At 38.7% G+C, this 24,277-nt stretch overlaps 1 protein-coding gene across 4 annotated transcripts in view; it reads left to right on the forward strand.

Annotated features, from left to right (window-relative positions):
* The window catches only part of SH3D19 (SH3 domain containing 19), a 2,322,497-nt gene that overhangs the window by 1,171,525 nt on the left and 1,126,695 nt on the right, over positions 1–24,277 (forward strand). For 3 of the 4 annotated variants that reach the window (XM_044062032.1, XM_044062034.1, XM_044062035.1), the window contains one exon: positions 874–922. In XM_044062032.1, coding sequence (XP_043917967.1) covers positions 874–922 — 49 coding nt within the window. The remainder of the gene's footprint in view (positions 1–873; positions 923–24,277) is intronic. The other variant, XM_044062033.1, reaches the window with a different exon arrangement.

Genomic DNA, 24,277 nt, shown 5'->3' on the forward strand with positions numbered 1-24,277 from the left:
GTATGTGAATTAATGTTAAATTTGTTAATCCAATGAGTGGCGGATTAATTATAGTGCAGTTAGTGTAGATTATGCTCCTCTATAAACTTAAAACAGTCTGTACCTTGTACCTACAAGAAGACAGTAGATAAGTAGATCTACAGTTTGGACAGAAATGTATCTCAACTGCCTGTATTTTTGTTTTTAGGATGTGTAGTAATTTCTTGTTTTCCTGGCGAGTCAGGGTGAAACCCATGCCTTAATGTTTGGGAATTTTGTTACATTGTGCCTGCTGACCTTAGCAAATATGTATATTTGTGTTTATCAAGCATAGAAAAACAAACTTAATGATAAGAAAAAAGAAACGCTGATAATTAAGGTACACTAGAAAGCATTCATATAGAATTAACATGAGCCATTATATAAAGCTTTGATTTAAACAAAGCTCAGTAAAGTATTACATTAAGCAACACTTAACAAGTCAGTATCCCTGGGCAGGACTGCACAGTCCTTTCCTCTACTGTCAGGAGCTTGCTTCATGATGAGTGGCAGTGATGTAGGTATTAACAACTGTGACCCTGTTCCCAGCCCCTGGTACCTGACATGAGCACCTGCTTCACCATGGAGCCTCCTGTTCTCTTCCCTGAATATTTGTGCTCCTTCTCACACACACACACTCACACACACACACACACACACACACACACACACACACACACACACACACACACACACACACACACACACATCTATTTGCACTCAGGTTAGCTGTGTCCTAGTCAGGGCTTTATCTGTGGTACAGAGATGGGTTAGAATGCATTCAAATGAGTATTATTAATAAATTGTATGTTGAAATTTAAATAATTTTTACTTAAGACATCATTTTCCTTTTAGCAGCATCGACACGAGCCCCGTCCCAGTCGGACCTTCAGAGAGAAAGGAGGTAAGTAGAATGAAATCACCTTAAAGCTTAACTTTTAACTTGTATTGTTAGGGTATGTGTGGCAATGTGTCTTCTTGTAGTATGACACAATCCAAAGAAATCTGTGTATTCGTTAATGTAAGTGCCAGTTTATGAAGCATTACAATTAAAGGAACAAATATTTTATATTTTTGGTCCCCTCAGACGTCATTGCTATTGGTCGACCTCCAGTACCCAATGTCCATGCCAGGCCTACCTGCAAATCTCCACCCCCCCAACCTAATCTGTTTTTTTGCTGGAGGCAGTCCGGGAGGATTTTTTTTTAATGACTTGGCCACTTCCCTTCCACCACCTGTAATGCTCAGTCTTTATGTCTGAGGGGAAAAAATACTCCCTTTGGACCTCACCCCACTTAGGAAGTGTATTAATGAGCTTCCTTCCACCTGAGATGAGCACTCCCATCCATTCCCTGCCACTCCATCAGTTGCTGAGCCACTAATCTCATCTGGGTAGGCTGGGCCACAGGCAAGACTTTTTCCTTGTATGCCACAGGAGTGACTAAATGTTTTATAATGTTAAGTATGTTTTATTGTATATCATGTTGTATTTGTGCTTTGCCTTAATGGCTTTTGAAACATGGTTAATATGTAAATGAAATGAAAAGTAGGAGAAAAGTCAATGTGTGTGTTTATTTTTAAAGTTTTCCTTGCCACATTTTTATACAAGATCTGTTGTTATCCCTGACATTGTGTGTATGATTAGATATAGAATTCTAAACATATTAAAAAAATCTGATATTTTTGTGAGTAAACAAAGCATGTTTATTTAAGGATAAATAATCTGTGCCAGTAGAGCACTTCTGTAGCCATAACCTAGTTATAATAAAATAAAGAGAAAAATACAAGAAAGATATAATTACAGTATGAAGCAATGTTATCAGATGCATATGTAGTACTGATGTAATACACAGAGCATCCTGATCCTCCTCAGTACTAATGTAATACACAGAGCATACTGATGCTGATCCTTCATAGTACTATTGTAATACACAGAGCATGCTGATCCTCCATAGTACTTTTGTAATACACAGAGCATACTGATGCTGATCCTCCATAGTACTAATACACAGAGCATACTGATGCTGATCCTCCTGATCCTCCATAGTACTAATGTAATATACAGAACATACTGATGCTGTTCCTCTGTATTACTAATGTAATACACAGAGCATACTGATGCTGATCCTACATAGTAAAAATGTAATACACAGAGCATACTGATGCTTATCCTCCGTAGTACTAATGTAATACACAGAGCATACTGATCCTACGTAGTACTAATGTAATACACAGAGCATACTGATGCTCATTCTATGTAGTAGAAATGTAATACACAGAGCATACTGATGCTTATCCAACATAGTACTGATATAGTACACAGAGTATACTGATGCTGATCCAGCATAGTACTAATGTAATAAACAGAGCATACTGATACTGATCCTATGTAGTAAAATGTAATACACAGAGTATACTGATGCTGATCATACATAGTACTAATGAAATACACAGAGCATACTGATGCTGATCCTACGTAGTACCACGATAATGCACAGAGCATACTGATGCTGATCCTCCCTAGTACTAATGTAATACACAGAGCATACTGATGCTGATGCTACATAGTACTAATGTAATACACAGAGCATACTGATGCTGATCCTACGTAGTAAAATGTAACATACAGAGCATACTGATGCTGATCCTCCATAGCACTAATGTAATACACAGAGCACACTGACGCTGATCCTCCTTAGTACTTTTTTAATACACAGAGTATACTGATGCTGATCCTCCATAGTACTAATACACAGAACATACTGATGCTGATCCTCCTGATCCTCCGTAGTACTAATGTAATACACAGAGCATACTGATGCTGATCCTACGTAGTACTAATGTAATACACAGAGCATACATATGCTGATCCTCCATAGTACAATTGTAATACACAGAGCATACTGATGCTGATCCTCCATAGTACTAATGTAATACACAAGAGCATACTGATGCTGATCCTATCTAGTGCCAATGTAATACACAGAGCATACTAATCCTCCATAGTACTAATGTAATACACAAAGCATACTGATGCTGATCCTTCATAGTAATAATGTAATACACAGAGCATACTAATGCTGATCCAACATAGTATCAATGTAATTCACAGAGCATACTGATGCTGATCCTCCATAGTACTAATGTAATACACAAAGCATACGGACGCTGATCCTCCGTAGTACTAATGTAATACACAGAGCATACTGATGCTGATCCTGCATAGTACTGATGTAATACACAAAGCATACGGACGCTGATCCTACGTAGTAAAATGTAATACACAGAGCATACTGATGCAGATCCCACATAGTACTAATATAATACACAAAGCATACTGATGCTGATCCTACATAGTACCAATGTAATACACAGAGCACACTGATGCTGATCCTCCATAGTACTAATGTATTATACAGATCATACTGATGCTGATCCTCCATAGTACTGATGTAATACACAGGGCATACTGATGCTGATCACCCATAATACTGATGTAATGCACAGAACATACTGATACTGATCCTACATGGTACTAATGTAATACTCAGAGCATACTGATGCTGATCCTCCATAGTACTAATGTAATACACTGAGCATACTGATGCTGATCCTCCATAGTACTTTTGTAATACACACAGCATACTGATCCTCCATAGTACTAATACACAGAGCATACTGATCCTCCTGATCCTCTATTGTACTAATGTAATACACAGAGCATACTGATCCTGTGTAGTACTAATCTAATACACAGCATACTGATGCTGATCTTCCGTAGTACTAATGTAATACACAGAGCATACTGATGTTGATCCTACGTAGTGCCAATGTAATACACAGAGCATACTGATGCTGATCCTACATAGTAAAAATTTAATACACAGAGCATACTGATGCTGATCCCCCGTAGTACTGATGTAATACACAGAGCATACCGATGCTGATCCTACGTAGTACTAATGTAATACACAGAGCATACTGATGCTGATCTTATGTAGTAGAAGTGTAATACACAGAGCATACTGATGCTTATCCAACATAGTACTGATGTAGTACACAGAACATACTGATGCTCATCCAACATAGTACTAATGTAATACACAGATCATACTGATGCTGATCCTTTGTAGTACCAATGTAATACACAGAGCATACTGATACTGATCCTATGTAGTACTAATGTAATACACAAAGCATACTGATGCTGATCCTACATAGTAAAATGTAATACTCTGAGCATATTGATGCTGATCCTATGTAGTGCTAATGTAATACACAGAGCATACTGATGCTGATCATATGTAGTAAAATGTAATACACAGAGCATACTGATGCTGATCCTATGTAGTACTAATGTAATACACAGAACATACTGATGCTGATCCTCTGTAGTACTAATGTAATACACAGAGCATACTGATGCTGATCCTACATAGTACTAATGTAATACACAGAGCATACTGATGCTGATCCTGTGTAGTAAAATGTGATACACACAGCATACTGATGCTGATCCCACATAGTACTAACGTAATACACAGAGCATACTGATGCTGATCCTACGTAGTAAAATGTAATACACAGAGCATACTGATGCTGATCCTACGTAGTACTAATGTAATACACAGAGCATACTGATGCTGATCCTCCGTAGTACTAATGTAATACACAGAGCATACTGATGCTGATACACAAAGCGTACTGATGCTGATCCAACATAGTACTGATGTAATACACAGAGCATACTGATGCTGATCCTCCGTAGTAAAATGTAATACACAGAGCGTACTGATGCTGATCCAACATAGTACTGATGTAGTACACAGAACATACTGATGCTCATCCAACATAGTACTAATGTAATACACAGATCATACTGATGCTGATCCTTTGTAGTACCAATGTAATACACAGAGCATACTGATACTGATCCTATGTAGTACTAATGTAATACACAGAGCATACTGATGCTGATCTTATGTAGTAAAATGTAATACACAGAGCATACTGATGCTGATCCTACATAGTACTAATGTAATACACAGAGCATACTGATGCTGATGCTGTGTAGTACTAATGTAATACACAGAGCATACTGATGCTGATCCTACATAGTAAAATGTAATACACAGAGCATACTGATGCTGATCCAACATAGTACTGATGTAATACACAGAGCATACTGATCCTACATAGTAAAATGTAATACACAGAGTGTACTGATGCTGATCCAACATAGTACTGATGTAATACACAGTGCATACTGATGCTGATCCAACACATTACTAATGTAATACACAGTGCATACTGATGCTGATCCTCCATAGTACTAATGTAATACACAGAGCATACTGATACTGATCCTCCATAGTACTGATGTAATACACAGAGCATACTGATGCTGATCCTCCATAGTACTAATGTAATACATTTTGCAAGAGGGGGCAGCTGTGCCTGCACATCCTCCTTCGTTACTTGGTTCCATCCCTGCAGCTGTGCTATGAGCTTGGTGTATGTTCTGTTTAGTTATGATGGCTTACTTAACCAAGTGATATGCAAAGAAGCTGCAAAATATAGCATATTTATGAAATGGTCTAGTGTACCATAAGTAGAAATAGCTTACCAGAGGGATTTAATTTGACAGGGTACAAGATGCATCACAAGAAGACCAGGAGTGGGAGGGAGAATTCCCCTCCCCTGATTCATAAGCATTGCTGTGAAATACTCCCCTGCATCATAAGCATTGCTGTGAAATATACTGTGATGTTCTCTGACCAGCAAGCATTTACTTTAAGTGTATGGGGTTCAGAGATTTGTAGATTAATAGATATTCCAAGGCCACTTGATACTTATGACCATTTATGCCTTTCTAGTATCCTCCCTCAGGCACCTCCTTCTGCAGGAGAAGCCATATAGTGGTCAGTAAAGGAGTAAAGCTATGGATACCCATCCAGTCATCTAGTTAATAGTTAAAGGAAGATAACAAGTTGCCCTGCTTAACACAATAAGGAAGTTTATTTCAGAGGTTTGGCACATGCTGGGTTATGAACCTGCCCCTTCACCTTGTTTTATTTATCTGTTGGTGAAGATTTAGGTCCCTGGTTCTAGTACTGGTAGAGATGTTTGACCTATGGAGAAATAGGAGTTCCAGGGCAATCGGGCCTCTTATTGGCATGCAAAGAGTGACTGAAATTTCCCTCAAAAGTATGTATGACACTGAATAAAGAGAGAGAGTTTCCAGCCTCTCATGGTAGCTCAAGGGCTTTATGCCCAAGATATTTTGGTAAGGAACCTTTGGGTTGTTTCTAATTGTTGGATATGTTTAGCGAGATACATCCCAAAGCAGGTGTTGTGCACTATAATTGGCCAAATCAATGTGGCAAATATGAAAGTAATTACCTTTTCGGACCATGATGATTTTCCTTTGGGAATTAACTAGACTGAATGAAAGGATTTCATGACAGCCGTCTTTACAGTAATCAAAAGAGAGGGAGCTATCAGCCCAAATGCCTCTGTCCCCAAATACATTTTCATTTTGTAGAGGTGCATTTAGAGAGTATGATGAGAGGAGGGGTTGACTACCAAAAGTGATGATGTTACATATTTTAGCATTTAGTTTGAGCTCATTTTTAGTACATCAAGAGTTTACTAGTAGAGTTCATTCTCCTAGAGTTCATTCTCTGAGGAAGTGGAGTATCATAGAGTGACTTAACCTCAAGTTTGCAACTGACTGCAGATAATGCTATCCAAAGGTCTTGGCTCCTTGCTTGAAGATCTGAGAACTCCATTAGGTAGAGCACCCCTGGGCAATGTGCATCCATCAGACTACACAAGAGGTTAGGGGTCTCCCTGGAAAGAACATTCATCTAACTATACAGGAGGTGTCAGTGGGAGCCATTGCAGACTTTCGTCTAAATTCTTAGGAGGAGAGGGGAGTATTACTAGACGATGAAAAGGCCTTCTAATTACACAGGAGGTAGGTGAAGGGGTGCCACTGGTCACTGACAAAGCTGTCTAATTGCACAGGACTTGGGAAGATGCCTATGGACATTGGACAGATAGGAAGGGGCTCTTAGAAAGTAAAGATTCCTGGAGGGTATAGTGTCTGTGCACATCATACAATAGGTTCACTTGCAGTTGATCATTTAGCTCACTAGAAGCCTAGCCGCTACAGTTCCCACTGCTTGCTACACATTTCCTTATGGGTCTGTGGGGCCAGACCTGTGAAGTACTAACAGTTACCCATGTATTGATCTTGGTTGTGTGTATGAAGAGAGTTAGAGAGATACTTTGCTTATTATAAAGGGACCATCCATTCCAGGGGACAGGAGAGGAATTATTTCAGAGAGGTATGCATCCTGTCAGCAGGCACTGCTTATTTTATGTTAGAGGTGTAGGTTTCTTATATTTTACAGTGTTACGGATTTTATGAACATGGAGAAGGTTATGTAGGACTTGGTCATTTGAGGCCTTGTAAGCCGGGCAGAGGTTACACAGTAGGGGTCTGCACAAGGTGAAAAAGAGAGATAAAGCTTTAAGGCATTCTGTATAGGTCATGAAACTCAGGCCTTTCAATTTCTTAGTGAAGAAACAATGGGATGTTTTTCAAGATGGATCATGCATTTTGACAGGTACATCCTTAAGGGAACATGATACTTCTTTGTGGGACTAATAAAGGAGGAAGGTAGAGAGAGAGATAACATACTTTGACCTAGAAGATGTACCTTTGGTATTCAGCTGGGCTAGGTAGAATGATTTTCTAATGGCAGTAGATAAGTTGCAGTCAGGGAAGATTTCATTGTCTACAAAAATGCCCAGATCCCTAATAATTGTATAGATTTTTTTTTTTTGGGGGGGGGGTTGTTTATGTAGTGGGTGCATGAGCACTCATGTTTTCTAAAGGAATTAACTACACATTTTAACATTTTATAAAAAGAGAATATCAGAGTTGGCTTGAGGGTATAAAGACAATAGATACAAGACATTATATACAGAGTGACTGACAAAACCAGATGTACATGCATTACATACAGAGTGGATGTCAAAGTTGGCATGCTGAAACAATCGCAGTGAAAAATAGAGACAGAGCAAGCTATTCAGAGGGAAGTAGGTTAGAAAGAGGTTAAGCTGTAGGACCAGAGCCCTAGAGTATTTGCATTTTCCTTCAGTCTTGTAATATGCCTTTAGTTCCAATCAGAAAATGGGGTAAGACGAATGTTCTTTTGGAAAGGAAGAGAGATTCCCATAGTTTGGGACTAAGGATTGAAAAAGCATGGTTTATGCACTGGTACCTGGAGGAGAGGACCTGAGTGGTTAAAGACTACTTAGGTTCTGTGCTGGTGGCTGGTGGGGGAAGGTCTTGTTCTTGATACGTTTAAACACCTGAGAGACAAGTAGAAAGTCAGCATGTTGTTTCACAGATAGCCTATTAGCTTTTGCAGTGGTTTTAGTGTGGTGTTCATTTATTAAGGGGATAGCAATGGATCTGCATATGACAGCTGACATGGTCTGAATGGAGGATGCATTTCTGTTAGAGGTTTCTGCATTTAAAGGGAGACCATATTCTAATTGAGCAAGTAACATCCTTTACCTGTGGCATTCCTATAGGGTCTGGAAAGAAAAGGGGAGATCCTACTGGGCCAGAATAGGAGATAGTTGATTTGTTGTGTTGTGTTGTGTAGTCTAGGTAGAAAATGAAATTTAGGAAAGGGTAAAAATGATTACCTAGGTGTTTGAATGTAGTGAAGTTTTCAGTCGTGCTATTGAGATGAATGTGGATTTATGGAGGATTTTGAGATAGACATCAGCTTTTGCTAGTACCAAAAATTAGTATTTTTGTTTCAAAAGAGTTAAGTAATAATTGTTTATCACTGACCCATTGAATAAGCACATGAAGATCAGTCTGAAGTTCGAGTTCAAGAGAGGCGAGAACAAACCTATGTACCCTTAGAACTTTTCCTCTCTGTCCTTCTGCATTTTCCTTCACTTCATTTTCCCCTTAATATACGAAATCTGTTTTCTGTAATCACATTTTCAGGAATCTTCTGAGAAACACATTTTTTTTGATCATCTGTATTGAATTATCACTTGTGACATAGGTAATCATACATTTATATAAATGAAAGCAAACCATATTGACATATTCTCAGTTACAAACAACATACATCACATATAGTCTTCTGCACAGTCATTGTCAGTCCAACATTGAGAAACACATTCTTGTTCATTCCTTACATTCATAATGAGGCAGCATATTTCTCCTTCATTTGCCATGCTCTTATCTGCAGAAACATTTTGTGTCACACGCTGTTCTTCATTTTCTGTATTGGTTTGCCGTTCTCATCTATCTTCCCCACGTTCAGAGTGCAAACAGTTCTCCTTCAGAAATCTTCTACACCATGTTACAGTTTTAGCAGAGTGCCCCCTCTCCCCACACTAAACACATCTATTTTCTTGGTCACTTATTACATATTACTTCCTCAAAAGAAATCCATTTTGGCAGACCAAAATGATTCACATTTCCTTCTGTGACATTCATCGGCACAACACATGGTATGTCCTGCAGCTGACAGTCCACATATTTAATATTACTGCCAATTCCAATAATCCTAAGCTGTCTCTCACCTCTTTTCTTTTTCATTGTCACAACTTTTCACAGTATCCATTAAAGAAATCTTTTTTCTCTCATTTTTTTAACTGCATTAGTTCTAAATTGTACTGTCACAATCCTTTTCCTTCACAAAACAACACTTGTAAGCATTTTTTGACAGTAGTGAGACTTGCAAAGTCTTTTTACTGAGGAAAATAATTGATAAACAAGGTAAAAAAACAGCACAAAATAAAATGAGGAAAATGCAAAATAAATCTGTTTATGTGAACACTTTACGCCTTCGCCATTTTCTTCTTTCTGTAAATGCTATCATACCACATTAACATATCAGCCCAAGTACCAGGTCATAATTACACTGACAAAGTGCAAATAGATTATATATATTCTTGAACTTACCTTCAGAAGTACGACCTAAGTTTGCTTGTATTTTTAGTTGCATAATTAGTCTTCCTCAAAGGAGGAGTTAGGTTTAGCACTATTTTTCTGAAATTACTACATTTGTGTGAAACAGCAATTTGAGATACTCACATTAATGTGTTCACTGTTATTTTCCAACTCTGCAATTTTAAACTAAGAATATAAAAAGAAACTGTGCTGGGTACAAATAGGTGGATTCTTCCCGGGAAGAGGGGGAATGTTTTAAGCTGTGCATTTTTGGAATCAGGGTTTCTCTTTCAAATTGTACTGTTTATCTGGGTTTGGTTGGCCAGTGTTTTAATTACAGGAAGTGTGACTGCCTTAAATCAAACTGTTGCATAGTTCTGGAAATAATATTGAACTTTTGGGATACACAGAAGTTGCATTTAATTTTAACACAGTAGATGTCTTAATTAGGCTACTGTTGGCTGAAGGAGGAGAAGAGGGGGAAGGCATGCCCTAAGGCAGGTAAAGGCTAGGACTGTGATAGTGAGGGTTGAAACTTTGAATGTTGGCAATATGACTGGTATAGGGAAAGAGCTAGCTGATATGATGGACAGAAGGAAGGTTGGTATATTGTGTGTGCAAGAGTCCAGATGGAAGGGGAGCAAGGCTAGGTGTATCGGAGGCGGGTTCAAATTGTTTTATTATGGTGTGGATGGGAGGAGAAATGGCGTAGGAGTTATCCTGAAGGAACAGTATGCTAAGAGTGTTTTGGAGGTGAAAAGAGTGTTGGATAGAGTAATGTTTATGAAGCTGGAAATTGATGGTGTAATGATGAATGTTAGTGCATATGCTCCACAAGTTGGGTGTGCGATGGATGAGAAAGAAAAATTTTGGAGTGAGTTGGATGAAGTGGTGATGACTGTACCCAAGGGTGAGAGAGTGGTGATTGGAGCAGATTTCATTGGGCATGTTGGTGATGGGAACAGAGGGGATGAGGAAGTGATGGGTAGGTATGGTGTTAAGCAAAGGAATGCAGAAGGTCAGATGGTAGTGGATTTTGCGAAAAGGATGGACATAGCCGTGGTGAATACGTATTTTAACAAGAGGGAGGAGCATAGGGTGACATACAAGTGTGGAGGAAGATGCACACAGATAGAATATATGTTGTGTAGAAGGGCCAGTCTGAAGGAGATTGGAGACTGTAAAGTGGTGTCAGGGGAAAGTGTAGTTAGGCAGCATAGGATGGTGATTTGTAGGATGACCGTGGTGATCAAGAAGAGGAGGAGGAGTGTGAGGGCAGCACCAAGGATCAAATGGTGGAAATTGAAAAAGGGTAATTGTGAGGTGGAGTTCAGGGAAGAGTTGACAGGCACTGGGTGGCAGTGCAGTTACCGAATAGCTGGGTAACTACAGCAGAGCTAGTAAGGGAGATGGCTAGAAAGGTGCTTGGTGTGACATCTGGAAAGAGGAAGGAGGACAAGGAGACCTGGTGGTGGAATGAGGAAGTACAGGACAGTATACAGAGAAAGAGGTTGGCGAAGAAGAAGTGAGATTGTCAGATAGATGAAGAAAGTAGACAGGAGTATAAGGAGATGAGGTGCATGGCAAAGCGAGAAGTGGCAAAGGCTAAGGATAAGGCGTATGAAGAGTTGTATGAAAGGTTGGACACTAAGGAGAGCGAAAAGGACCTAGACAGAGGGACCGAGCTAGTAAAGATATGCAGCAGGTAAGGGTGATAAAGGATAATGAGTGAAACGTACTCACAAGTGAGGAGAGTGTGTTGAGCAGATGGAAAGAGTGCTTTGAGGGGCTGATGAATGAAGAGAATGAAAGAGAGAGAAGGTTGGATGATGTGCGGATAGTGAATCATGAAGTGCAGTGGATTAGCAAGGAGGAAGTAAGGATAGCTATGAAGAAGATGAAGAATGGAAAGGCTGTTGGTCCAGATGACATACTTGTGGAAGCATGGAGGTGTTTAGGTGAAATGGCAGTGGAGTTTTTAACTAGATTGTTTAATGAAATCTTGGAAAGTGAGAGGATGCCTGAGGAATGGAAAAAAGTGTTTTGGTACCGATTTTTAAGAATAAGGGTGATGTGCAGAGCTGTAGTAACTACAGAGGGATTAAATTGATCAGTCACAGCATGAAGTTATGGGAAAGAGTAGTGGAAGCTAGGTTAAGAAGGGAGGTGATGATTAGTGATCAGCAGTATGGTTTCATGCCAGGAAAGAGCACTACAGATGCGATGTTTGCTCTAAGAGTGTTGGTCAGAAGGGGTTGCATTGTGTCTTTGTGGACTTAGGGTGCCTAGAGAGGAGTTGTGGTATTGTATGAGGGTGCCTAGAGAGGAGTTGTGGTATTGTATGAGGAAGTCGGGAGTGTCAGAAGAGTTGTGGTATTGTATGAGGAAGTCGGGAGTGTCAGAGAAGTATGTAAGAGTGGTACAGGATATGTACAAGGGTAGTGTGACAGCGGTGAGGTCTGTGGTGGGAGTGACAGATGCGTTTAAGGTGGAGGTGCGATTACATCAAGGATCAGCTCTGAGCCCTTTCTTATTTGCAGTGGTGATGGACAGGTTGATAGATGAAATCAGACAGGAGTCCCCCTGGACTATGATGTTTGCAGATGACATTGTGATCTGTAGTGAGAGTATGGAACAGGTGGAGGAGACCCTGGAGAGGTGGAGATATGCTCTAGAGAGGAGAGGAATGAAGGTCAGTAGGACTAAGACAGAATATATGTGTGTGAATGAAAGGGAGGATAGAGGAATGGTGAGGATGCAGGGAGTAGAGTTGGGGAAGGTGGATGAGTTTAAATACTTGGGATCAACAGTTCAGAGTAATGGTGAGTGTGGAAGAGAGGTGAAGAAGAGAGTACAGGCAGGATGGAGTGGGTGGAGGAGTGTCAGGAGTGATTTGTGACAGACGAGTACCAGTAAGAGTGAAAGGGAAGGTCTACAAGAGGGTAGTGAGACCAGCTATGTTATATGGGTTGGTGACAGTGGCACTGACAAAAAGACAAGAGTCAGAGCTGGACGTGGCAGACTTAAAGATGTTACGATTTGCACTAGGTGTGACGAGGGTGGACAGAATTAGGAATAAGTATATTTGAGGGTTAGCCCAGGTTGGAAGGTTTGGAGACAAAGCATGAGAGGCAAGATTATGTTGGTTTGGACATGTGCTGAGGAGGGATGCAGAGTATTTTGGGAAAAAGATGCTAAGGATGAAGCTGCCAGGTAACAGGAAAAGAGGAAGGCCTAAGATAAGGATTATGGATGTGGTGAGAGAGGACATGCAGGTGGTTGGTGTGACAGAGCAGGATGCAGAGGACAGGAAGAAATGGAACCAGATGATCTGCTGTGGCGACCCCTAATGGGAGCAGAGAAAAGAAGAAGAAGATGTCTTTTACTATCAGACATGTGAGAAGAGGCCTTCTTCAGTGGGTTTTTTTAACACTTTATTAAATTATCACTTAAGACATAGGTGAACATACATTAACAGAAAAGAAAACAAACCATACATACATTGTATATTTCATATCTTTCCTTTCCTTTTAACTATCATCAATCCAGCATTACATAAATATCTGAATTCCTGCCTCCCCTTAAACCTCACTCCTCCTGATCATCAGGTTTGCTCTTATCTTTAGTTGTACAATGTAGTTTTCCTCTAACTCTGTTTTGTGTCCCAAGTATTAAGTTTAATACTACTATTTCTGAGTTTTACTGCATCTATGTGAAACAGCAACTTTTCTACCCAGGCCTCCGCTGAAAATGGGGACCTGCCCAGTCAGACTTTCCTGGAAATCACATATCAATAAATAAACATTATTCTGCATGTAGTTTCCCACAATTTCTATTTATTTATATGAAATTTTTTTCTTTCATATTCTAAAGATTCCCTTTCCAGCTGTTTTTTCTCTTTTATAATATTCAGTACTTGAAATACAGTTTGTTTAGATTTCGATTTCCATTTTTGAGTAATTGCTTTTTTTGGTAGCCAACAGAATTAAACACAGTAAGGTCTTACTATGTGTAGGCAATTCAGTTCTTATGTCCCAGCTGAAAATAATTATTTTTTTAATTACAGCCATTTGCTCACCAAATATTTCTGACTGCATACTCTGTAGCAAATTTTTTAAAATCTCCCAGCACATGACACTCCCAAAACATATGTTCCCATTTACCTCTTTCATGCCCATCTCACCATTTGCTGTCTACCCGAGGAAAAATTCTTTGAAGTCTGCTTAGCGTATAAAAATACTTAGGCAAACACTTCCAAGCAGTGAACCTAAACCTTCTGGACTTTGTTGCATATTTGAGTTGTAAATGTCTTTTCCAATCTCTCTTCCCAATCTTTTCTAACCTCCTCTGATTGATTCTTATAGTTATCATGCAATATTTAATATGTCCTACTAATTATCACCTTTTTTAACTTCAGCATCTACTCTAGATTCATCATAAAACTCTACCAGAGCAGGTCTTTGACTTAAGATTCTCCTATATCTTTCTCTTTGCCTGCACTCTGTAATCAGTCTCTGGTACGGAAGGCAGTCTCTAGCCTGTAGCCCAAATGTCTTCTTGGCCTTTATCTCTCTAGTTATTTGCTCCAAATACCTTGGTCCTTTGCTAGTTTTCAGCCCCTCTAGCTTATTTTCTGTATCCCTACTTGCAGTCTTCCCTGTTGGCAAAAGCTCCTTTCTGCTACTTTATGAATATAATATTCTGTATGGTGGTTGTTATTCTCCTTAATGATCTGCATCCAAAATCCCACTCTATTTATTTCATGAACCCCCCCCCTGCGCTTTATCGTCATCCCTTTACATTTTGAATTATAACCTTCTGCTTGTGTTATGTATATGAGCCTTAACTGTGTAGCTCTAAAATATCCCTTCAAATCAGGTAATCCTAAACCACCACCTTCATTTGGAAGTATCAGTTTATCCCCCTTAATTCGTGCCCTCTTCCCCTCCCAGATAAATTCCCGCAACTCTATTAATTATTGTCCACAACTTATTTTATTTATTTATTTTATTTACATTTGTTGACCGGGATAGTCCGACTGGACACAGGTCCGTTTTCAGCGGAGGCCCGGGGAGAAAAGCTCCACATTAAGTATTATTTGCATTATACAGTTAAAAAAAGTAGCATTTAAATATAGACATTAGTCCAGTTAAGGATGCAAGACAAGAAGAAAACAGATGTAAAACAGCTGTAGAGCATAGTACAATTTTAAAATATGGTGACATATACTAAACATGGTTAAAATGTAGTTGAGATTCGTCAGTGAACAATTGATACAAACTGTTTTGAAGTATATAACAGCCATTAGCAGTTGTTGCTACAAGAAGTTAGTATTATGTGGTAGGTAGCTGGGAACATGAGTAGCCAAGCTTGCTAAGAGTAGGTTGTTGATAGGGGGCCAAGAGAGGTAGTGGGTGGGGGGAGTGAATGGTATTAGAGAGGGGGGGTTGCAAGGGCATATCTCGCAAGTTTTGAAGTGTGATTTTAGTAAGAATTTAAAGTGGGTGCAAGAAGTTAAAAATTTGCCTGATCTGTATTATGGAACTAAAACATTTTCACTGCTTGTATCTCACTATCATTATTCATAAACAAAAGCTTCCAGTTTCTCAGGTTTCGCATTATCTTTTGTTTGGTCTCTGCCCACATCTCCTTAACTGTCATAACAGAATCCTTTTTAAATCCATACTCTTAAATACTTGATCTTATCATGTCCCCATAAATATGGGTATTGCTAAACCAGTTCATGTGTGGGTACATAATTTTTGACTATTGCCTTTATTTTATCTTCATTAATTTTATAACCTAAAATAATTTGAAACTGTCTCAAAATGTTGCAAGTCCAAGGAAGTCATTGTTCCACCATATTCGGCATTCAGCAGACCTATCATTGAGTACAATGCCCCCTTTGGTATGTACCTAACAAGGCATATCCAACAATTGGAACGTCCACAGAATTTCCTCACTAAAAGAATACAAGACGTTAGTAAAATGTCCTATGCAGACCACCTCAAGGTCCTACTCCTGTATTCTGTCTCCTACAGAGTTTTGAGGGGAGAACCATGCCTGGCATACAGGGAATTGTCAGATCCCACTCTGATGGACCTCCTGCATATCCAGAAAACAAGCAGCACTAGAATTGCCTGTTCTAAATACTTAAACCTTGCCTGTGATATAAATAGGACCTGCTGGAGAGATAGGCATATATCCCAGAGACTAACCCATCTATGGAACATGTAAAGCAGAGTTCCTCCCTATTCCAATTCAAGTGCAACTTGGGCAGTTGAGTAGGAAACTGGAAATTCATCCCTGGTTTGGCACCTATGTCTCTAATGGACAGAGGTAAACTGTAAATGGTTCATCTCCCAGGCCAATGTTTTCACTTATCAAATGTATCAGAACTTGTCAGAGATTTGGGATGCATAGCTAGACTTAAAAATGCCCTTGTGGTCATTAGCCTAGTAAACACTTATGAACCTATGAGCTAAACACAATTTATCAGAGAGAAACCCTCCCACTTTAATTCTTGCATCTGATCCTTCATGTATCCTCCTAATTAACCATATTATTGTGTAAGGGAATGCAAATACTTCCATTTCCCTACTCTATGAAATGCTTTCTCTGCATCAAGACAAGTGACAACAGTGATATTTTCTTACATTCTGCTTCCTTTTTGATCATCATTGTTTATTAATGTTGTCAAATGTTTGCCTTCCCTCCACAAAATTGCATTGATCCATATCTATCAGTTTTGGCAACATCTTCATAATTCGTATAGCTGATGTAGACATAAACATTTTATAATCATAGTTTAAAATTGAAATGGGTCTATATGAAGCTAGTTCTAATGGGTCTTTACTGTCTTTAATTAATACAGCCACTACAACGTTCTTCCACAATGTTGGTGCTTCCCCTCCTTTTAAAATGCTGTTAAAATTAATCATCCTGATCCTTACCACATTCTTTCCGACTAACTTCCAAGCTTCCACAGGAATACCATCTGTGCCTGGAGACTTTTCTTAAGATCGATTATACAGCACCTTTTTTTATCTCATCTCCTCTTATCTTAATTGTTGGTTGATGAGCCTCATTACCACTAACCCTGGCGTAATCAAGTCTTCCATAATTAATTACATTTCTGCTCTTTCTATGTTTCCATAATTCTCTGTCTTATACAGATGTTCATACAATTTCTGTAATATCTCTAATACCTATACAGGATCTCTGGTTATTTTTCTTGTTATAGGCTCCCAAAGTTTGGTGACAACTCTTTCTACTGCCTAAGTCGTGCTAAATTTTTTGTGCTCTGGATTTATTATCAGAATATTATTACTCAACAGCAGTCTTTCTAAACTCTTGCATATTATCCAGATACTCCCTTATTTTTCTTAATATCTCTAAATTTGTAATCTTGCTCTGTTAGATTCCTCATGTTCTGCAACACTTTTATCTTTGTCAGCCCTTCGAAGTAATTCCTATTACTTCCACAAAAAAAACAACAAAATAAAACCAAGCACAGTTTATTAAAATAACATAATCCATTCAGTAAGCACTTTCGTCACCTTATATAAGACGTCTTCAGAATGAAAAATGTAATGCAAAAAATTACATTTTAATACAAAAATAGTCATATGGAAAATGCCTGTTTTCCAGCTCATTAATGTTTTAACCCTTTCCTCTTTGGATAAACAGCAAAGTCTTCCCTGTTGTTCAATCATTTAATTTTACCTATCACAGATATTCACACCACCCCAGTTTATCTTCAGCATTAACTAGTTTGTCAAACTCTTTTATTTGATCCAAAACCATAAACTTGTAGTCTACCTTGCTTTTACTATTCTTATGGTATTTACCAAGTGCATTTTTTCATCCCCCACCTGAATTGCATAGTTGTGCTCATATATTAGTTTATATAATTCTTTAGTGGTACAAACTACATAACAAGGCATGCAGGATCTACAAACTACTATGTATACCACAAATTTTGATTTGCAAGTGAAGCATCCCTTAATTTTAATATTATAATCATTCATACTATATTCCTCTGTACCAGTGAACAGATAGTCACAAAAGTTGCATTTATAACATTTGAGCATGTCTAGCTTTGTGCATTTTGCTCTGGGCATATTTAACTTAGATTGTAAATAATAATTAAAGCTCTTGCCCCTCTTTTGTACAAACATCGGGTGCTCCCCAACAATCTTGTTTACTTCTGGACAATTTTTTTTTAATTTTCCAGTTGTTAGTTATTATATTTTTAATAGCTTTGTCATCAACTCTGTTACTTATTTGCATGGACACTCTGTAGTTGACCTCCTTGGGTTTTATAGCCATACAATGTCCTTGTTTTCTCAAATTATACACTTCAGTGAATTTTTCTGTCAATAACCTGGCGAGGTAACCTCTACTTACAAATTTGTTACATAAATTCACACTTTCATTCAAAAAAATCTTGATCTTTTACTGTCAGTCTGTTAGCTCTCATAAGTTGTCCCTTCACAGTATTATTTTTGTTTGTTTTTAGGGTGCATACTGTTATAATGTAGATATGCATTGCTTTGAACTTCTGTCTTTAATATTTTGGTCATTAATTTTCCATTCTCCTTGAACACTGTTGCATCTAAATAATTAATGTTATCCAAGCTGTATTCAGATGTAAATTTCAAAAAAAGAATTAATATTATTCAAGTAAGTTAGACTATGAGGTCCAGTATTTTGGAGCTTCTATAGAATGTATTCACGGTTTGTTTTTTTTGTTTTTTTTTTCACAAAGTCCAAGAATCTCTGTGCCTGTAGATTTGAGGCAGTGTAGGATTTCCATTCTATAGAGGGATAATTAATGGCTCCCATGAGTAGTGGGGTGTTAGGTTGGATGGTAAGTGTCTGCAGTGGGTCCAAGTATACATTGTGAGGTTCTTGGGGCATGAAGGGTAACCTATAGCCAGCTGGGATATGGTACAGAATTTTGTCCATGGTGATCTGCACATAGAAGGCCTCCAGCTCATCATCCTGTTTGACCAACGTAGAGGTGTGCTTTTTACTAATGTATATCGAAACACCTCCACCTTTAGCATTTGTCTGTGGAAGGCACTGAAACCTTGCACTGCCAGGGTACTGTCTGTCACTTTAAGCCATATATTGGGAAAAGCACAGATAACTGTATTATTGAGTGTGAGGAAGCTTGGAAGGAGTGTAGTTTTTTTTTTATTTAGGCTCCTGGCACTAAGCAGTAAAACTTTTAAGTTCATTTGAGTTGATTGTGTTATGTCTGTAGGTTTGTCAATTTGGCATTCCTTAAAAAAGGCACTGTGGGGTTAGATAACGTTTTAGCCAGTATTCAAAAGCTTAGAGTGGACAGACCATCTTTGACAAAGCAATGTGACCTGTTAACACTGTCCCCAAAACTGATAAATAATGGAGCCCCTTAGAATGACACCAGAAAGGCAGCCATTTGTTAAAATCTATCAACTTTTGCTCATGTTGTGGCATCATCTTTAGTGATGGTAATATGCTGCTCAATGCCAGGCTGATACCAGCCTGAAACACACAATCTGAGATTTATAATCTCTCTTTTCATATAGAGCAGGGAGAAGGAAGGTGTGTTTCAGGTCATTTACCCCTACATGGACTATGATGGAATCATACTGGTACCTGTGATGTAATAACTACTTGTGTGATTTGGCAGATCCAGGCTCCAGATAAGCATCTGACCATTATCTTCTCCTTTTTCAGCCTGGTTAGAAGGGCCTAAGGTGGCCGCGGTGGTGCAGCAGTTAGCATTGTCACCTCACAGTAAAAGGTTCTCCGGTTTGATTCTCAGCTGGGATGCCTTCTGTGCATCGTCTGCTTGTCCTCCCTGCGGTCATGTGGGTTTCCTCCGGGTAATCCAGTTTCCTCCCACATTCTAAAGACATGCTGTAGATGGACTAGACACTCTGAATTGGCAGTAGGTGTGTGTGTGTGTGTGTGTGTGTGTGTGTTGTGTGTGTGTGTGAGTGGTATGAATGAACTACCGTGGCTTGGCTAGCCACCTGGAGGTGTAAACCTTGGTGCGAGATGATTGTCACTGCGGAAGTGACACCCTGACCCCTTGTGCAAAAATAGGAAAGGGGGTTGAGGATGGATGGATGAAGTCTTACAATGGAATCCCCTATGATAAGAGTCCTGGAAAGTGCAAAAGTGCCTTTGGGCTTGCTTAGGCATAGCTTTGCCAGTGGGCAGTCTAGGCGATCTTTGTTGTTTAAGAAGATTCCTTTTAAGTACATCAGCATACGTTAGTCTATGTGTATGTTGTGTGCTGTGTGAGGTGGGTGTTGTATGGATGGGCTTGACAACCTTATGTGCACTTGTATGCAAGAGTTTGTCCTTCAGCATCATTGTGAAAGTACACCCATCACATACTGTGTCTATTTCTTTAAGGAGTGAGTGGTTGTCAGTAGACATAAGAAGATTGCTACATTGTCTGAAGATGCCCATATCCACCAAGCTGGCTACAGAGAAGTTAGAAAATTGCATATACAGCTGTCCAGTCCTATGGTGAGCTATAAGGGGATGGTCTGTTGGGGTTAGAAGGCTGATAAGGGTGCTTTGTTGGTGCAGACTAATGAGGGTGTTTTATTGGAGCAGATTATGCTAAACATTATTAAATTCTACTAATTGTAATGTTTACAAAATGCTGAATTCTACTAAATATATAGGTATTGCCATTGATGCCAAACTAGCTACTCTAAACGTGTTGGTGCCCAAGGTATTTGCTCTATATTTATTGCTTTACAGTGTGCTTTCTAGGTGTTTGCTATTGTACAGGGCACTGCTAACAGACACTGAGCAATGAGCAGCTGTGCACAAACAAGCCAAATGTATAGCAGCACAGAAAAAAACTTTAAACAATCTACCTAATGAGCCCTCTGGCCAATAACACAAATACACTGTTAGCCCTTTTGTGTGTTTCCCAACTGTTAGCCCTTTTGTGTGTTTCCCATCTCAGATTGAACAGGCAAACACCTCCTACCACAAGATAAATAAACCCATTCCTCCCAATGTAAAAACACAGTAAAAAAGACCCACAAGTACTATGCTACAACAAACCAATTAAGCAACTAGCTGGAAATCCTTTGCTGAAGGTGAAATCAAGACAGATTTACAACAGTAACAGTGAGAGGAAGAGCATTTTTTTACAAAAATACAGTGAAATGCACAAATAAAAGCAGGAAACTGTAGCAAATATTCAAAATAACTTAAGCAAGTGTGATTTAGTAATTGAAAGTACTTAGCTCTGCCTGGATGGCACTGGATACAAGTAAAACACTTCTGGAATGCAGGCTATGATGCCAAGCTTTGCTGAACTCTAGGAAAATGATGAGGAGAGAATATGTATAAAGGAGGTTTACTCAAGCACAATACTGGTTTGCTGGGTGGGCAATCAGTAGCTTGGATCTATGGAAAACAAAGTATGGGAAGAGTACTTAAATAGCTTATATACAGACAATAGCAATAAAGGAGGGGGAGAGGGACTTTGGAAATCAGATTACCATAATAAGCGGAGACCAGAGAGACATCCTTATAAAGCCACAACAAGAAAAGGTTGGAAGAGTTGAAGGAAGAAGCAGGCTAGCTAGAGAGTGATCCAGTAAAATAAAGCCAATATTGGGAGTTCTTTCAGAAAGTTTAGCTTAATGTCTCAGTAGGGGGTGGGGCAGATACAAAATAAGGGCAACAGAAAGGCACTGGAATGCAACTTTAAGCAGGTGAATGATAAGCAGTGTATAAAGCTGTAGAAGCAAAACTGGAATAGCAACAACTGTAAAAGCACTGAAGCACAAATCCTGGAGAAGAAGAAAACAGTAGTCTCACTGCTTTATTTCTACTACAGTTTAAGGCACCATACTATGCAGAAATTTACCAGTAGCACTGTTTTTGAAACAAGTGGAAGTAATAAATAACTAAATAAGGCTCAAATCTGGCAATATTTACAGTTCTATCACCTATGTGAATTAAACTACAAGACTAAGTCCCATCAGGCTTTAAAATACTAACCGCTAGCTTTGACAAGTAATTCTACCTGTGTGGATATTTATTTATTTATTTATTTACTTTTGTTTACCAGGATGGTCCGACTAGGTGATGGCCCATTTTCAGTGGAGACCCGGGGAGAAAATCTCCACAAAAAAAGTACAGTAATAGTTACAAAGAACATTAACAAAGAGCGATACATGGAGAGTACACAATTTTTAGAGAACTTAATGACAAAAAAATTAACAGTAACAAAAATTAGAAGATTTCACAGAGAAACCCAATGCATAAAAACTATAACAAAAGAGAATTACAGTGGTCCAGAATTATAGAGGAAAAAGGAACATTTTATACAAAGATTTGTTTTTATGATAAAATGTAGTCAGAGATGGAAGGTATAAAGAGTAGTGTCAGAGAAAAGATGTAAAACGTGTATAGATAGATCAACGTGTAAATGATAAAACAACTAAAAGTATGAAGTAAAAGAACAAGTTGTCTACTGTATAAGATACAGATGATTAAGAAAAAGGGGAGCAATCTAGAAAGAAAAAGAGAAGACAAAAAAGTAGAATAAATAAGAAAGGGGGACAAGCTATAGGGACTAAAAATAGAGAAGAAGGATTAATAGGAGAATAAAGTAGAGTTATAGGGTTAGAGGTAATAGAAAAATAGAAGGAAGAAAGCTAGAGAAACAAAAGGAATAGGAGGGAGATAGAGGGAATAAGAATTCAGGGTATGAGAATGGAGAAAAGTAAAAAGGAAGTTGAAATAGTAGACAAAGTCAGGAAGAAAAGAAAAGGGTCAGAATAAGATGTTAGGCAGGACTAGAGCAAGAACAGATCAAGTTGCTGCCTAGGTAATCTTTCAGCATTATTTTCAAATGGGAAGTGCTAGGTGTAGTTAAAATCATCTGAGGGATATAATTCCATTTTTTGGCTATATAGTTTGAATAGAGGGAGTCACCAGCTCGATTAAGCAATTTAGTGACATGAAGGAGAAATGTGGAGGAGGAATGGAAGTTCTTATTATTGTAGGGTTGAAGCATGAGACGAAGGGCAGTTATTTTATCAGGTTGGTATATGAGTTGATGTGCAAAAGAGAGTTGAGTGTATATTAATTGATGGGGTAATTCTAGCCAATTCAGTTGTAAGGCAGAGCAGTAATATGTTTGTTATGAAGAGTTGGTAGCAAATCTAGCAGTTTTATTATAACAGGTCTGCAGTTTTTTTAGACTTGTCTTACTTAGAGTAGTAAAGATGGGAGATGCATATAGGAGAAGAGAGAGAAGATGAGTTCTGGCTGTGTTTTGTCTTGTGGTATTTGTAAGGAAAGGCTTAATTCTGTAAAAAACATCATAGTCTAAAATGAGTTTTTTGATTGTCTGTGCTAGGTGATGACACCTAATAGCTTTGTGTGTGGTACAGCTGGTATTAAGGTATTGTTGAATGAATAAGTCTGGAAAGTGGAACAGGGATCATGAGGTTTAGATGGGTGAAACAGCAGAAGTTTAGTTTTAGAAGGATTAAGTATAAGATGTTTAGATAGCCAAGCTTCAACAGATAGGAAGGATTCCGGAGTAGAGCCGACAAGTTGCTTGAGGGAAGGAGCAGCACAGATTAGGGTTGAATCGTCTGCATATTGGACTGTAGAGGCTAAGGGGTAAAAGACTGAAGTCACTTAGTAAATATACTGAAACGGAGGGGACCAAGTACAGAACCTTGTGGGTGACAGGTAACAGTCAAGAGAGTTCCTGTTCCCATTCGACAGCTTGCTGATGGCCAGATAAGTAGCTATGAAACCAGGCTAGAGCAGATGAGCTGAGATTTAGAGATGCTAGCTCATCAAGGAGTTTTTGGTGAGGAACGCTGTCGAAAGCTTTAGAGAGATCTAAGAAGATAGTGGAAACAAATTGTCCAGTATTTCTGTAGTGATTTATGGTATTGGTAAAGCTTAGAAGGGCAGTAGTGGTGCTATGGTGAGGGCAGAATCCATGTTGTGTGTTAGATAAGAGATTGCTGGATAATAGGTAGTCTAATAGTTGCATGTACATACACTTTCCTAGAAGTTTAGAGGGAGGGTAAGATACAAATGGGACTGAAGTTAGAGAAATCAGTAGAGGTACCTCCTTTGTGTAAGGGAAGAATGTGAGATATTTTCCAGCTTATGGGTATATATTTTTCTGAGAGAGAACGATTAATCAATATAGTTACAGGATATGCAATAGTTAGGGCAGCTATTTGTAAGACTTCAGTA

Source organism: Protopterus annectens, chromosome 2.part1, assembly GCF_019279795.1.
Source record: "Protopterus annectens isolate FY-2018-M chromosome 2.part1, PAN1.0, whole genome shotgun sequence".
NCBI lineage: Eukaryota > Metazoa > Chordata > Ceratodontiformes > Protopteridae > Protopterus > Protopterus annectens.